The sequence below is a fragment of the Natator depressus genome, chromosome 6 (assembly GCF_965152275.1).
Source record: "Natator depressus isolate rNatDep1 chromosome 6, rNatDep2.hap1, whole genome shotgun sequence".
NCBI lineage: Eukaryota > Metazoa > Chordata > Testudines > Cheloniidae > Natator > Natator depressus.
This window is the reverse complement of record NC_134239.1, coordinates 41,433,724-41,449,113: the sequence shown is the minus strand read 5'-3', so window position 1 is coordinate 41,449,113 and position 15,390 is coordinate 41,433,724. Positions and strand designations below refer to the sequence as shown.

The following is a 15,390-nucleotide window of genomic DNA, read 5'->3' as shown; positions in this document are numbered from 1 at the left end:
TTAAAATTAATAACATCATTATTAAAAGAAGCGCTAACAGAATAATACAAAAACAAAATTCATAATTAATACTACTCTTATGCCTTGATCAAATGATACCTTCCACATTCCCTTACCATTTTTGATGAACATATCTAATGTGTTTAGGTGTGTGAGTTTTTACTATAAGTATTCTTGCTTTTCTTTTCTTCTGTTGGGCACATGAAATTATTTGAAAACTATTCATAGTATGATTGTAAACCAGTATAAACTTGACATGAGTGCAAACAAAAATTAGGGAACATATGAACAATAAGTAAGGCCTTTGCCATCAGATCCATGTCAGTAGTCCCCTACACCTGGTCATAATCCTAGAGAAGGCAGTGTAGGGCTCTTCACAAGATGGCGGTCTGCATCAAATTGCTGAGTTAGGGCCTAAATCTAGTATGTTCATTTCAGAAGGCCACACAGATTTGTGGAAATCCCCTGGAATATATTTTTCAGGGCTTCTGCCATTTACCAGCTGTTGTAGAGTTGCTTAATCCATTTGATAAATAGATTTTTACATATCAGTGGCCTGATCCCAAATTCTTTCTGCATCAAAAATGCAGAAAGAAGTTAGTAGGAATTTTGGATCTCCAAGCACTGCAAGAAATGCAAATTCAGCTTTAAAACAAAATAAATGCAGCATTTGTACTTGCTACAATTTTTAATTATAGTTAATATACTTATTTAAAATAGACCACTTTAAAAATTTCTCTTATTTCATGGATTTATAAATGGTAAAACAAGTATTGTCTCGTTATAAAATTAGTACCAAAATCTAACCTCTAATTGAAAAATAGCCTTGTTTTCTCTTTTCTATTGGAAAATAGCCAAGTGATAGCTCAGGGAGGGGAAACTTTTAAAAGCATTCTTTAATTTTTATTGATGATCTAAATTATATGGGTAATTTTATGATTTTTAGTAGCGGTAATTAATAACAAATGGAGATAAATAATTTAGTTGTTTAAGTATTAATAATTTATCCTTTCGATTCAGCTGTACTTTGGGGATTAAGCAGTAATGACAAGTGGTAAGTGCTGATATATCATGCAGGTATTACCATATTATTGCACACATAACCTTTCAGAAAATGTCAAGATTTATTTATTCTAAGGATTACACCGAGCTTGTTTTTCTTACTGCCCTAACTTAGGTTACAACTGCTATAGTATCACTAGTTAATTCAGCTCCATGACAGAGAAGGTAAGGCATGAGAAGTAAACACATGATTGTAATAGTCATAGTCTACTTTGGATGCTGTGCTAAAAGCTTAGGGAAAGTACATCTAAATCTGCTTTTAGTTCAAAAGTCAAACACTAATTATTTTTGCCTAACCTAGCCCCGTCTGATTTATTTCTGTACCTTTCATATCCTTTTCTGTAAAGGGTCAGGATTTTAAAGAATCACCTATTGGTGATGGCAGAAATCCATACAACTACAGATTTAACTACTATGGAGACCTACAATGGCTTACACGTCCATTATCAAATAATGCCTGTTCAGCTACAAACTTTTATGGGAGTATCCCCAATCTGTGGGGATAATAACTAGTATTCCTTTGCTTGTTATGCTGAAATCTACCAACTAAATACCATGGACAAAAGCAGCTAAAATGTAAATGTTGAATGATTGAAAGTTTCGTACTCTTATCCAAGGCTATGCTGCATATGAACTGTATGTTAATTCATTGTTTTAAATAGTTTTGTACATCCATTTCTAATTATTCTGTGGTTTCTTTAATTAACCTACGTAGATAATGAAACACTTTTTAAACTTTTTTTAATTTGATTTTGATTCAATATATACACCCTGTATCATGATTTAAAGAAACTTAATGTTGGGGTAACTGCAATGTCTTTCAGCGGAGTGACCACCAAATGAAGTCCCTCTCACCAAAGAACACTTCTAACCTTTGTTTGGAAAGAGACATAGTATTCCAGTCCTTAATTTCAAATGGAGCATAGAATTCAATGTCAAAAATTATCTTCATACAAAGATCATAATGAAAATTTAAGTTTCTGAATATCTTTAACTTTGTAAATTTAAAGTTGTCACAATGCAGTTAAGTAGGCTTCATGACACATCTATAATGTGAATTACTAATGTTCCTGTTTAAATGTATAACTTTATGTATAAATCCAGTGTAGAAAAGCTGATGTTACTTTAAGAAGCTTAATTTTTTAGTTTTCACCTATGTTCAATCAGTGCAATACAAAGAATGAGAATTTAAAATAATGTATTGCATTCCGTTTTCCTGGTTTTTAATTTCTTTTAAAATGGGAAAGTACAAAGCAAAACATAGGTTTGTGCTGTCTGGAACTGATGGCTATTTGGAACCTGGGAAATGTTTGACTTCTGGAAGGAAGGTTGAGGCTCATAATGAGAAGGGAACTAGTAGGCTTTGCAAACTAGGGGTAGCAAAGTGGGTCAAAGTAGTTGATTTTCTCTAAGTAGTTAATCCTGATGAACCAGGATTGCTTGAACTTTTTTTTTTGGTAGGTGAGGGGGTGATTCCAGAAGTCTATAGTCCCATGAAAATAATGTGCATATGCAAACTCAACATATATGGCCCTATATATTTATATGGCAGTAGAATTCCATATATGCTTATGGTCCATACATCATTTTAATTCATCCCCAATTTCTTGAAAAATATTTCTTTAAAAAATAAACATACAGAGTGACTGAGGACTACATAAATGCCAAGAATGAAGGAATATGACAAAGCAACTTTGGAATTGTCTGAGAAGAAAAAAATCCTATAAGTTACAGTATATTTTGTTCACACTCATATTTAATAATGACTAAATGGATTTTCTTCAGATTTAAAACAAAAAACACCTCCCCCCCCCCACATATTTGGCTTGAGACCAAGCATTACAAATTTCAGTCGAGAAGAGAATTTCTGGCTGCAGTTATGATTAGAAACTAGAGTAGAATGGAATACCCATTCACTATAGGATTGCTACCTTGTTGCTATAATAATTACATTTTGGCTGAAGTAACTAATTTAGAAAAATTGCAAAGCATCTAGTAAATCAGAGAACTTTCCAGGATTGTTTTATGTAATTTAAAACAATGCCTCTCCTAGTTGCCAGCAAACTAGTTTCCTGATTCTCTTCTGTCCTGGCTCCATTCCTAGCCATGCCATGGCTCATCTCCAGACCTGCCAAGTTTCCGCCAGAAGCTGGTGGGAGATTTGTATAGGGTTGAAGGAAGATTTGGAGCTCTGTTAAATTTTCAAGCCCAGATGGGACAATGTGGTTTGTGTGTTTTATGTCAGCATGCCATACATCACAACTATCTGTGTGCTGACATAAGCATTGATTGGACATTAATATGCTGAACTTTGAAAACTGGAGAATATGTGATATAAACAGATCTTTGTCAACAATGCCACAGAAAGAAACATGTTTGTTTTATGACAGTTCTATGCATACAATGTATTCATCCCCCAAACCAGAAGAATGCTTTGGTATATTTTAAAACAAAGCTGACTTGAACAAAAAAGCTCCACTCCAGGAAAGCAAACCTATTCAAGCCAGCACTTGAGCATGAACTTAACTTAGAGCATTTTCTTAAATCCCATTGAAGCCAATCGGACTTAACTATCAACTAAAAGTTAAACATGCTTAAGTGCTGTCCTAAGTAAGCATGGACTTAAACATGTACTTAAATGCTCTCCTGACCGTTCCAAAATGAGTGGCTGTTATTTTTATAATTGCCATTTCTTTGCATGTAGTGGTAGTCTTGCTGATGCCTGAGCATCTTCTGTACCTAAAATAGCTTACCACACCATTTATAACATACAGTTTACCAAAATGAGCATGTAATGGCCTTTGATAACTGTTTTTAGGTATCAGAGTAACAGCTGTGTTAGTCTGTATTCGCAAAAAGAAAAGGAGTACTTGTGGCACCTTAGAGACTAACCAGTTTATTTGAGCATAAGCTTTCGTGAGCTACAGCTCACTTCATCGGATGCATATGCTCACGAAAGCTTATGCTCAAATAAATTGGTTAGTCTCTAAGGTGCCACAAGTACTCCTTTTCTTTTTGTTTTTAGGTATAGTATGATTACGAGTTTATTTCTTCCTTTACTATTAGTTTAGTTTGTATTTGTTAATATCTATGTGGTGTTTTGGGGCAGCTTGGTAATACAATAAAAATAATATTCATAGCCTGCCAAAGAACCTGGTTTAGACAAAATTCTAGAATTTCCAGTGTCTGGGTGCTCAGAGCTCACAGGTCACTACACTTCTACAATTGCTTTTTCTTTTTCTAATTGTCCTGTAGATTAGCACTAGCAAGGGCCTCTGAAATATAGGGTTAATGTATAGCATTATTGCTGGCCAGATAGTAGTGGAGTGGGAAAATGTTCACAAGTTCAGCTGTAATTTTGTAGTAGTATGTGTCATTAGGGTGTGATGTAATAATGGTGTGAGTAAGACATGCAGTCAAACTTCTTTATCGTAGTGCAAATGATTGCTTAGAATTTCCTTCTAACCAGTAAGACACAGTACAACAGCAAATTACCCTTCACCATGAAATGACTTCACAGAGGTCTGGCTCCATGTGAAAACAGGCTATGCTGGCCCTACACAAGTGGTGGCTTTGAAAGGTCAGCAATCCACAGGTACATGGGGAGGGGCATTATGGGATTGGTGAGTTTAGTCCTGCTACCCCAAACAGATTGGCCTGAGTGGAGCAGGAATAGGTTATTTTTGGGGTGAGATAAACGTGGTTTTCAGACACTTTCCTACCAACCTTAAGAAGAAACATTCACCTTCCCCATGTGTTTTGCAGGTGTCTCAATAGTCAAGTAGTAGGCTATTATGTTGTTAAATATGGTATTTTGAGGGATATTGGGTTTTATATTTTATATTTTTTTAAATTAAAACCCCTATATATTGCCGTGTAATGTGCTTTATCTGTGATTGTATCAATGTATTTAGATCTACTTTTGTTTAAATATTGGATGTAAATCATTGTTTGCATTTGGGAATTTTCTGATATACAATATCAAATCTTTGTATAGCTGATAATCTCACATAATGGTGATATTTACAATAGCCCTTTCTCCCTAAGTGAAGGGCACATGATTAAGAAAGAGAATCAGGATATGGAAAAGGCTTTAGAATCAGATGATGGCCTAATTCCTCCTACCTGAAATGGGTATTTGGGGGTAATTATTTGGGCCTGGTACTTTCTGAAAATAAGGTGGGTATGGCATGTGTACACAGCTATCAAGGACAGAGTATAAAAACTCTGGGGACTGCTTTAAGATAAGCACATTGATTAAGTTGAAGCATTCTGCTTTTCACCATAATTTTATCATATTTTACTGCTCATCATACAGTGGTATCTACAAAGAATCTCTTAAGCACATTTTGTTCTTCAGTTTAATATGGAGGTTTCCATTCTGGTATCCAATATGCATATTTCTCTGTCTTGTAAAATTCAGTATTGCATTAATGTGCAAACAGAGAACATCCTGATTTTAGGATACATGTGACGATACACTCTCAGATATCGGAGGAGATTTAAGCCCAAAATATCACTACTAAACCGAAAATATATCGAGAAATGGAAATAGGTACTACTGTTTTTTGGATTTATATGTTCCACAGTGTACTTTCTGATTCAGAAGAAAAACAAAAATGATTGGAAAAATATTTTGCTTATTATTAATGATATTCTTTATCTTTTTATACTATTCTAAAACATGTAATCAAGTAATGCATTTTGGAAAATACTGCAGTATCGTGTTTTAATACATTTTTCAGTTGATGAGGTTTTCAAAGGGACAAGTGGTAGTTGAAAGTCAATGAAAGTTAGCTGCCTAATGCTATGTATGCCTTTGAAAATCTTTCTAAATATGAATAAATGCATAAATCAAAATGAAGATTTAGAAAAAGTATGGAATTTAGTTCTGAGTCAGCTCTCTCTCCATATCATCTTAGTTGTTTTCCCTTAGATGCAGGTTACTAGAAGCTTTTTTAGTTTCTGGTTATTTCTAGGTATTGATGACCTATTTTCACTTCAGTTTGTCATTAGAAGACAGACTTACTACTCTCAGAACATTAATTATCTTTTTCATCACAGAGGATGTATATTTTGTTTCCATGTTTTACAGAATAAAGCAATTATGGAACGTGTAACAAACTTGTCAGATACGGTAGTTGGTCTTGAATCATTTATTGGCTCTGAGAGAGAAACCAATCCATTATACAAGGATTACCAGGGTAAGTTCCATCTTTAGCAATGCAAAAAGTCTGCATGGAGTGCTTCTAGGGCACTTAGCATCTTACTCTCCTATTGGAGTATCTACTATAAAGTAGCATTTGATTTCATTTTGGAATATACCTCTTAAATGTTACTCCTTGCTAACCAATCTTGAGTTAGGCAATTTTTCAGTAAAGTGCATGAAGGCTGCAAAGGAAACATGGCAACTCCTTGCATGTTGTCAAGCCATATTACTGAGGCATGGCTCAATCAGATGTACATCTCAACAGGCAGGCTTTGGGGAATTCACATGCAGGGGAGGCTTGGCAATCATCTGACCAGTGAGCTGAACTTGTCATGAAATCAATATTTCTGATCTGCCAAGTTTTAAATAGAGAACGTGAAAAAACATGATATATTTAAGCGAATGAAGTACTAAATGATGCAGTATGCAAAACTTTGTGTTTGAAGATGATGATTTACTGTTTACTGTTTTTAATTATGGCGGTTCTTCCTTCAAAGGTATTGAGTATGGAAATGAGTGAAAGTAAAAATAAATATGAAACTAATTATTGTACAGAAACTTATTATTCCACCCAGTCTTTCTGGTGACTTATTTTCAACATGTGTAACAGTGTTTAATCATTGGGTTCAGTTAACAAAGATTTTATAAAAGTTTGGGTAGCAGAACTATTTAAATTCTGAAAGATTAGAAGATATGCATAGCCTAAGCAGTGAATAACAAACAGTTTTAGCTAATCCAGAGTGGTGATCTGTGTGCGCATAAATTACCGCTATTATTATTGTGATACTACTGTAGTTCCATGGAAACCTCTAGTCTAAAGACTGAACTGCTTATTTGAAGCCTGCTGTAAGCATGTGAAAATGTGGCAATGTTTTTCCATGCTAGAGCACAGAAAATGAAGCAGAAATGGTATTGAAGAACACTTCATACTACTGTATGTGTTCAGGCTGCAGTTTCATAAATCAGAGCAAACCTTTTTTTAAAAGAAAGAAAAGAAAAGAATGTACATTTGATTATTAGAAAAGAGTGGCTGAAAAAATGAACAAAAGCTACTGCAAAAATAATTTGCCTATTGTATAGGCCCTATGTGGCATTTTTGCATTCTAATACAGTTCTGTTAATTTAATATAATAGAATTTATCTTAATAGTGAAGGAGGTCTTTAAGAAAATATATGCCTTTCCTATCCTGTATTTCCTTTAAGAACTCATGTTAAATACGTTTTGGTTTTTTGTCCCAATAAATAATACTAAACATAAAAGCTTTACTGGTTTTTATTTTCTTATAGGTGCTCTTTATCTAAAATCCTAAAAATTGATCAGATTTTGTACGATTGAAATTTTTCCAATGGTTTAGGGATGTGGTTTCTTTTCCTGAAAATTTCTTTGTAAAAGATGCATTATTCGCTGCAGATAACACAAGGCTCTGCCTATAGACAAAGTTCAATAGAATGTTTTGATGACATTGCTGCATTTATGAATAAATCCTAAATTTATTATTTAGTTTTAAAGCCTACAGTTTTGCATGAAACTTGTGAAAAGTAAGTAAAGATTGAAGATGGTGCAGATATCCCTTTATTAAATGTGTATAATTATATTTTACAGCTCTGTTTGTGGTGGAGCTGCTCTACCTGTACATTATGGTCACATTTTGAACTATGTAAATAATTCTTAGAATTCAGTGAATGGAAAAAGAGGTTTTTGATTATTTTTATAACATTTTCCCAAGGATTTAGAAGACCTTTTTAAATAGGATAGTATTTGTAAAACTCTATTTAAAAGTGTATGAAACTTTTCCTCTTTATCTTCTGTAATTCCACTTAACAAAAAGTAAAAATTTGAAAAATACCCCACACTGGTCTTAATTTATTTCCTCGCTGTAGCCATTTTCAAGCGATAGAGCTCTTCTAAATTAATGTAATATTGAATTTGCCTCTGCAATGTTTTCATGTAGACACCTTGAATTTGTGAATATCAAATGTAGGCCAGTAATTGAGAGCATTGTAGAATATTCTTAGTTTTCAACTGTGGAAAATGACCCCTAGGTTGTTCAGACACTGTATTAGGCTGAACAAAAACCATCCAGCGTCCTTGTCAGAAAAAATCAGTTTGAGTTTCAACTGACGGAATGCAGAGCTAGCAGTGTACCTAGTGTTATAAAAAATCAGAACAGCTATGTAAAGGTCTTACATGTAGAAAATTCATTTTTGTAGGGATGATGTAGGGGTTAAAATTTATCAAAGACTGTGCTCTAAAATGCTGTGTACCACAACACTTTTAGAAGGTGCAAAATTAAATACTTTTCATTACAGCTTCACTGGTTATCAGTAACCCATAAGCCTTGTTTTGCTGGCTGCTTACTGGTGCATTTAATAAAATAAAGATCACTCAGTGGTGCCGTGGGCAGCATGCAAGGTGATAGCCATATTTGCTTACTGTAAATACAAGAGAAAATCACACACAAACCGGCTGTAGTTTTGACAAGTATTAAGATCCCTCTTTACATCTGTACTTCTGTACCAAAGTGCAATTAGTTTTCCTCGCACAAGGATTTCTGTTTATCTTATTCTGCTTGATTACATGAGTATAATCGCACCGTTTGCTTCATTGCTCCTGGTAGTAAGCTGCAGTTTAAAAAGGGGAGGATGAGTGTGTGTAAATATACAGAATTCTGCTGTAAGACTCTTTAATTTATGCATCTGGATGACAGCATTTTCTTACATTTTTTCCTCCTTTTACTTTTCCTTTCCACAAGGTTTGATTCATGTGCACCAGATTCCTCGGCTTAATAGCTTGATCTGTGATGTGTCAGGCACGAAGGACCTTGCTTTTAGATTAAAAAGGAAGCTGTTCACCATTGAGGTAAGAGAAACCGTTTTGTTTCACTATTTAGAACCCGAAAGGTGGAGCTAATTCCTATCTTTTAGTTTTGTGAAATACTTTAACTTTTGTTAATGTTCATTTAATTGTGGTTCACCTATTTAGAACGGTTTTATAAAATATTACTTTTAATATGTAGTCAAATTAAAGATGTCTCTCTAGCTGTACCAAATCAGATTATGCATAAACAGTTTATTTTGTTTTAAAATGTACATAGGAAGTAGGCCACAACCGTCAGTAACAAAGCATAACATGCGTATTTCTGAGGATGTCAGGAGCATGTTTAATTAAATGTTAATGACTTACTCTTACTTGTGTTAGTGAGTGGGAAAATAGCTACATGTTGTTACCCAGTTGAGGGACTTTTATGTATAATGCTGCCTAAAATTGTGTGTAGCATGAGGGATAAGTGTCCTTATCAGTATTCAGAAACCATTTTCTTTGCATTACTGAAATCACCCTTAGCTCTTTTATGTCGTTTTAAACGCAGTATCACTTACACTAATGTCCTTTAGTAAATTTTCTACTAAATTTAAACTTTTTTCCTCTGACCTTTATACAGACGGTCCTGATGGAAGGGAGTAATACAAAAGATGTATTTCATTTTAATCTTGCTAAAGAGCAAATGAACGTAGAACTATTAAGCAATTAGAGTTGATGTATTTATTAATTAACTAAATGTTCAGAGAAGGGAGATGGCTTTTTGGATAATATGATAGTCATTGGTACAGTCTGAGCATTTTTTTTTTAACAAAGACATAAAACAGCCAAGCAGTCCTGACAAACCATTTTGTTTAATCTCTTTTCAAATGAAAAGCTCTTAAGCAAGCCACTTGTCTTAACTGCTTGAAACCATAAAAGAGAGAATTGCCACCAATAAATTAGCATATTTTTAACTTCATCTCCAAATGATGGTCAATGTGGTTTGGCACTGCTTTGGTGTTTGGGACTTCACCCTTAAGTGACCACTTTGGCCCTTATTTGACCCTCTGCCCTCTTTAGCTGGCCACTTGATAAGGTAACTTAAGGGTTCTCGCCCTTTTTTTTTTTTTTTTTTTTTTTTTTTTTTTGCTTTCTCTTCACAATTGTAAGTAGCCCTAACCTATAAATCATTGAAAGGGCCCTATCAAGTGACAAATTAAGGAGCCCTCCTCCTAATTAATGGTCATCAATGTCCTTAATTATCTAATCCTATTGAGAATAGTTAATAGTTAATCGGTCAGCCAGTTCTTCATTCTGGTCATCCCTGCATGATAGCTAGAAGTTTCTCAACTGGAGATACTCCCTTCAAAAGCCACTTAAAGCCAAATGCACGAAGGAGACTGGGGGGAAGGGGGGTTTAAAGGTGATTCCTTTTCAATTTTTTCCCCCACTTCTCAGAGAATACAGTTAAAGGAATAAAGCACCGTAGTGGTTTAGACCATTTTAACATAATTTCACTTTATCAAAAGACTATTACGTTTTTTGAATCAGTACTAGATTCATGCCAGGTTTTAGACAGAAGTTGTAATTCTTTTCAGTAACACAAGCAAATATGCACCATTATTTTCTACTATATTAAATTCACATTTACTTTATCTGTGAATTGAAATATTTTGAATTTTTCTCGCCTGGATCAGAAGATGATTCTTCTGTCCACAAGATCTAAGGTTACCACTTTCTATTGCTGTAAAAACCAAATCAGGAGGGGAATTTCATTAGCCAAGGGACAAAAGAGTTTGAATCAGGGGTGTTATGGAACCCTTGGAAAAAAAAACTGTTGCTGTAGAGATGGGTAGATGACCCACTTGAATAATTTCAACCCTCATTGTTAAGATAGGGGCCCCTTTTGAATAATTTCAGTTCTTGGTGGGGATAAACTTTTTGCAAACCAAGTTGAGGCAAGTCAGTCCTCTTTGAACAACTTTGATCATTATTCTACTGTGATATGCCTCTACCCATTTCACCAAACTACAATCCATATAAGCTTCTCTTCTTCCCTATATTAGAAGGAGCTGGCCAAGCACAGCTTGACTGACCAGGGTAGCTTTGGAAGGCAAGGCACTTTTGAAAAAGAAAAAAATAAATTGATGAAAAAAGTAGGATCTGGATAGAATCACTCAAAACTGGATACTACAGTTAAAATGTAATGTGTCAGCAGTCAATTCCAAATCCTTTGGCAAAAACAAAAGGTAGCAAACAATGTGCTTTACAATCAATATTGCAGTTTTACAAAAACAAAATAAACTTTAAAGAGTTAAGGACATTTGTAGAGTCTAGTTTGGGAGAATTAGAAATGAGGATATATATTTAAATACGTTACAGTTTTAGACAATATGAAAGAAGCTGTGTAAAGTATGTTAAACATATCTGGGAAGGTGGTGTTGAACTCTACCTGAGCATATCTTTTTAGAATCAGATTATAAATGCTGAGGTAGGGAAGTACAACATGTGACTTGTGACAAAATTGGTTCAAGGAAGTTTTCATCACTAGACTACTGCTTCTCAAGTGGCAACATTTGTAATGTGTGCAGTGAAGGAGGCCCCTTTATCTCCTCAAAAAAGCTGTCCAACTTCCTATTTCATCACAGTGTCAACTTTTAAAGCCACTAATGGGTCACAGACTTGCTTTTCACATCAATAAATTTAACTACCTATAGTTTGGCCCTCAATAAAAAGGCTTAGATGTCACAAATTTTTAATAGAATTAATTATTTCTAAGAGGATAGTAACACTTTGTACAGCTTACTACAGTTAGCATTGTTAAAGTTTTTGTATATGAAAATTTACCTAAGATAATGAATAGTCTTTTATGAGTTTCTGGTTTTTGTAAAAAATACATGGATTAAAAAGTATTCCATGGGGGGAGTACTTTTTTGTGTTGAAGATTGATACATTTGTTCACCTTTTAAAATACATACTCTGAGTGTTCTTACGGATTTACATGTTCCATTTTAAAAATATTTAGCTTAACTATTTGCAGGAAAACTTAGCTATATTTGATAAGAGTTAGAACAGTTGTACTTATCTTTCCCCAAAACCTTTACTTGTTGTCATATTTAAACATGGCAAAGTAGACATATCTAATGTGCATACCACTTTAAAGGACAAAATTTTGAAGTTAGCCTGTCTAATCCTATTTCTTCCCACTTTGGAATCTTAATTAGAAGGAGATAAAAACCATCATTTGACTAAATTATTGTCTTGAATCTGTAGCAAAAGGTATAATCCGCAATTGGGCCAATTAGTGTACCCCATAGTTAGCTATGCTGAGGCAGGCAACTTGATTAGATCTGACACCAGCCTAGTTCCCACTGTTGTTTTGCCAGGTATGATGGTCAGACTTCAAAGGGCTTGAGGCATCAGCAGGGCAAGGTTTGGAGGCCAGCTTAGGTCCGGTCGTTAATCTCTCTGCTAAAACCACAGCAGCCCTCGCACAAAACAAGCTTACACGACATAATCATGCGGTATTAAAGTTTAGGTTGAGTCATGCCAATTTGCCTTTGATTTTCTGATGATTGACTAAAAGATGGCTACATGACTAGACACACACTAAAAGTTTACTCATTAGGTAAGTTCCCCAAATATTTGAAATATTTTTTGATTTCTCAGTTAAATGATATGACAACCTTATTCATCTTAATTAAACTTTCCAGGATAGTGTTTGAATTACCATTTTTTTGTGTATAACTGAGTGTAACTTGTATCAGCATTTGTTAGATTTTCACATATAACATGCCTCTCACCTTCATCATAGTTTTTCTTGGTGTAACCACTTCCTTGTCATTCTAAAAGCCTGTTATACCAAAAATATTAAAGAAAACTGTTTCTAAATGATAAGCTTTTGAAATCCTACAGACCTTTAAGGAAACTTTTTTTCTTACAGTCATTTATGTTCGCTTACATTTATTCACATAAAGGGAATTTCTTCATAATTTTTTTCCACTTAAATGTTGAGTAAAGTGCTCTTCTACCAATGTGATTACATAAGTGTTCCTTTCTTTTGCATTCTGATTTGTTGAAATATTGTGGTAATAGTGACATGTTTCCATTCTGAGAAAAGCCTAGGGCTGCTTTAGTATTATTCCAAATGATTGAAATTGCCATCTTGCTGACTTTCCCTTAGGCGGCTTAAGGCCTGTTTACTTTAGTATTTATTTTGCATGTTCCCTCTGTGTTTGGCTGGCAGGACATCATTACCTTGTTTAATAAGACAGTTGGAATAAGATTCTTATTCTTTTGTTATTGTGTGGTGGTCATAAACTCCTACTATTATATGGTTAAAGTTAATCATTTAAGAAATTCAGAGAAATGTTTAGAGTTGAGAAACTTCATGAAAATAATCTTTTAAATTACTACTGTTTTGTTATACACCTGATATATTTTTAAAGTCTTCAGACAATGGCCATTTATTAGATTTACAAGATAATTTTTGTTCCTTTTTTGTGCAAATTTTGTCTAAGAATATCTACAATTGTTGTGGAAAAAACAGACTTTTATTAGTTGCAAACACTCTGTATTCAGACCTGTACAAATAAGAAAAAAAATTAATAGCTTTAAAGGATGTATAGTGCCTGCACAAGCTAGAGGATAAACTTTAGATCCTGTGTGCAAAAGACAATTCTGTTTGAAGCCCAGTATCATAGCCGTGCTACAGTTCCACATATAGCCTAATAGTAGTGAGTTTCCTGAACTCAGGGGTCACACCACTCAAAGGTGTTCCGTGAGGGAAAGAGAGGAAAATATAGAAAAGAATTAGAATTAGAGTACTCTTGTGGCAGTAAAGTAGCTACTATCTCAATGGCAGGCATTTACAGACTGTTCTCTGAAGCACTCGGCATCAGTTGTGCATTCTTTTAATGTCATATCCATTGCTGCCAAAGGAAAAAGTTATGAATTTAGGAGAGAGTCTAGAAAAGTGTGTGTGTGTAATAAATATGTCAGTTCCCTACACCAATCAAAATAATGGGCTTTCTTTTTTCACCACCTAAGGAAGTTTTATATTATTAGAGGTGAGATGATTTCCAAAACTGGCTAGCTCTTCCAGGTGTCAGTTGTAAATACATAGTCACTTCAGTGTATGTTACATATCCGTTAATTATGTTAGGAAAGTTGTAACGTGGTGGAGTTTTCAAGTTACCATGAAACACTGCTTTTGAGGGTCTCTTCTTGAATCCCCATACTTTAACCTTTTTGCTGTGTTCTCCTCTCCCCCTTTTTTTCCTAGACATGTGCTGGGTTGTCCCAGAGTGACATCTTCATTTAACCAGAAGGGATTGCTGAAAGCCAAACCAAAGCCATTTCCCTTCCTCAGGAGCTGTGTCCTGTAGCACTCCCAATTTCTGCTAGCCCAGGAATGAAGGGATGAGCTCAAGACCTGAACTCTGAGCCTCAGCATGCCTGCACTCTGACAGACCACTATATTGCTGAACCAGGCACCCTAAAATATTTTGCAGTTGTCATTATCATAAATGCATTGAGAACAGTGATGACTGCATATTGACTCAGGAGGATCATATTGCCAAGCTCTTTTTGCTGATGTGAAAAATTAATCTTGTCATCAGCATATATGGCGAATATCTATGTATGTACAGAGAGATGTACATCTTTGAATAATAAAGTTATCTGAAAGTAAAATTATATATATATATTATATACATAAATCTACATCTGTTTGAATAGTTATATCATCTATTCCTAAGCTTCTTTCTCCAAGAAATTCTCCACTCAGAGCAGCCTTCACTGATGATCATCTCAATTCTGATTGTTTTTCACTTTTTTTATAAAGGTGCATTATTTTCCATTTTATCAATGCAAATGAAATTAATGAAAATGATTTCAGGCAACATTTTTAAAGAAAACAGACCATAAACTGTGTAAGTATAAGAACGGTTAGAAGCCAGAACATAATCACTTATTGGAATCTTAGTCAAGTTATAGTTTCCTCAGTATTGATCAAAAAGACTCAACTATATTCCTGTTTATTGGGATGAACTTCTGGCAGGTATAAGTCCTATATACAGTACACTGCATATACAATCATGTTGCGGGATCCAGTTTCCATATAAACAAGACATCCCTCCCTGTGTTTTAAAGATTGCGCTAAAGTATTAGTATGATTCTTAAAACATATTGAGGTCTCATTACACCTCAAAATGGAAGCTGACATTTCTTTGACTGGAGGACAACCATGTTGTAACTTGATCCTTTTACATGGATGTACTTTTAGTGTAGACAGCACTTCACTTAAATTTTTGGTCAA

At 34.4% G+C, this 15,390-nt stretch overlaps 1 protein-coding gene across 2 annotated transcripts in view; it reads left to right on the top strand.

Moving 5' to 3' along the window:
- The window catches only part of ELP4 (elongator acetyltransferase complex subunit 4), a 263,256-nt gene that overhangs the window by 113,654 nt on the left and 134,212 nt on the right, over positions 1–15,390 (top strand). The window contains exons 8-10 of one of the 2 annotated variants that reach the window (XM_074955139.1): positions 6,158–6,266; positions 9,025–9,131; positions 14,356–14,635. In XM_074955139.1, coding sequence (XP_074811240.1) covers positions 6,158–6,266; positions 9,025–9,131; positions 14,356–14,394 — 255 coding nt within the window. In that variant the 3' untranslated portion in view covers positions 14,395–14,635. Of the gene's footprint in view, positions 1–6,157; positions 6,267–9,024; positions 9,132–14,355; positions 14,636–15,390 lie in introns of those variants that run through there. The other variant, XM_074955138.1, reaches the window with a different exon arrangement.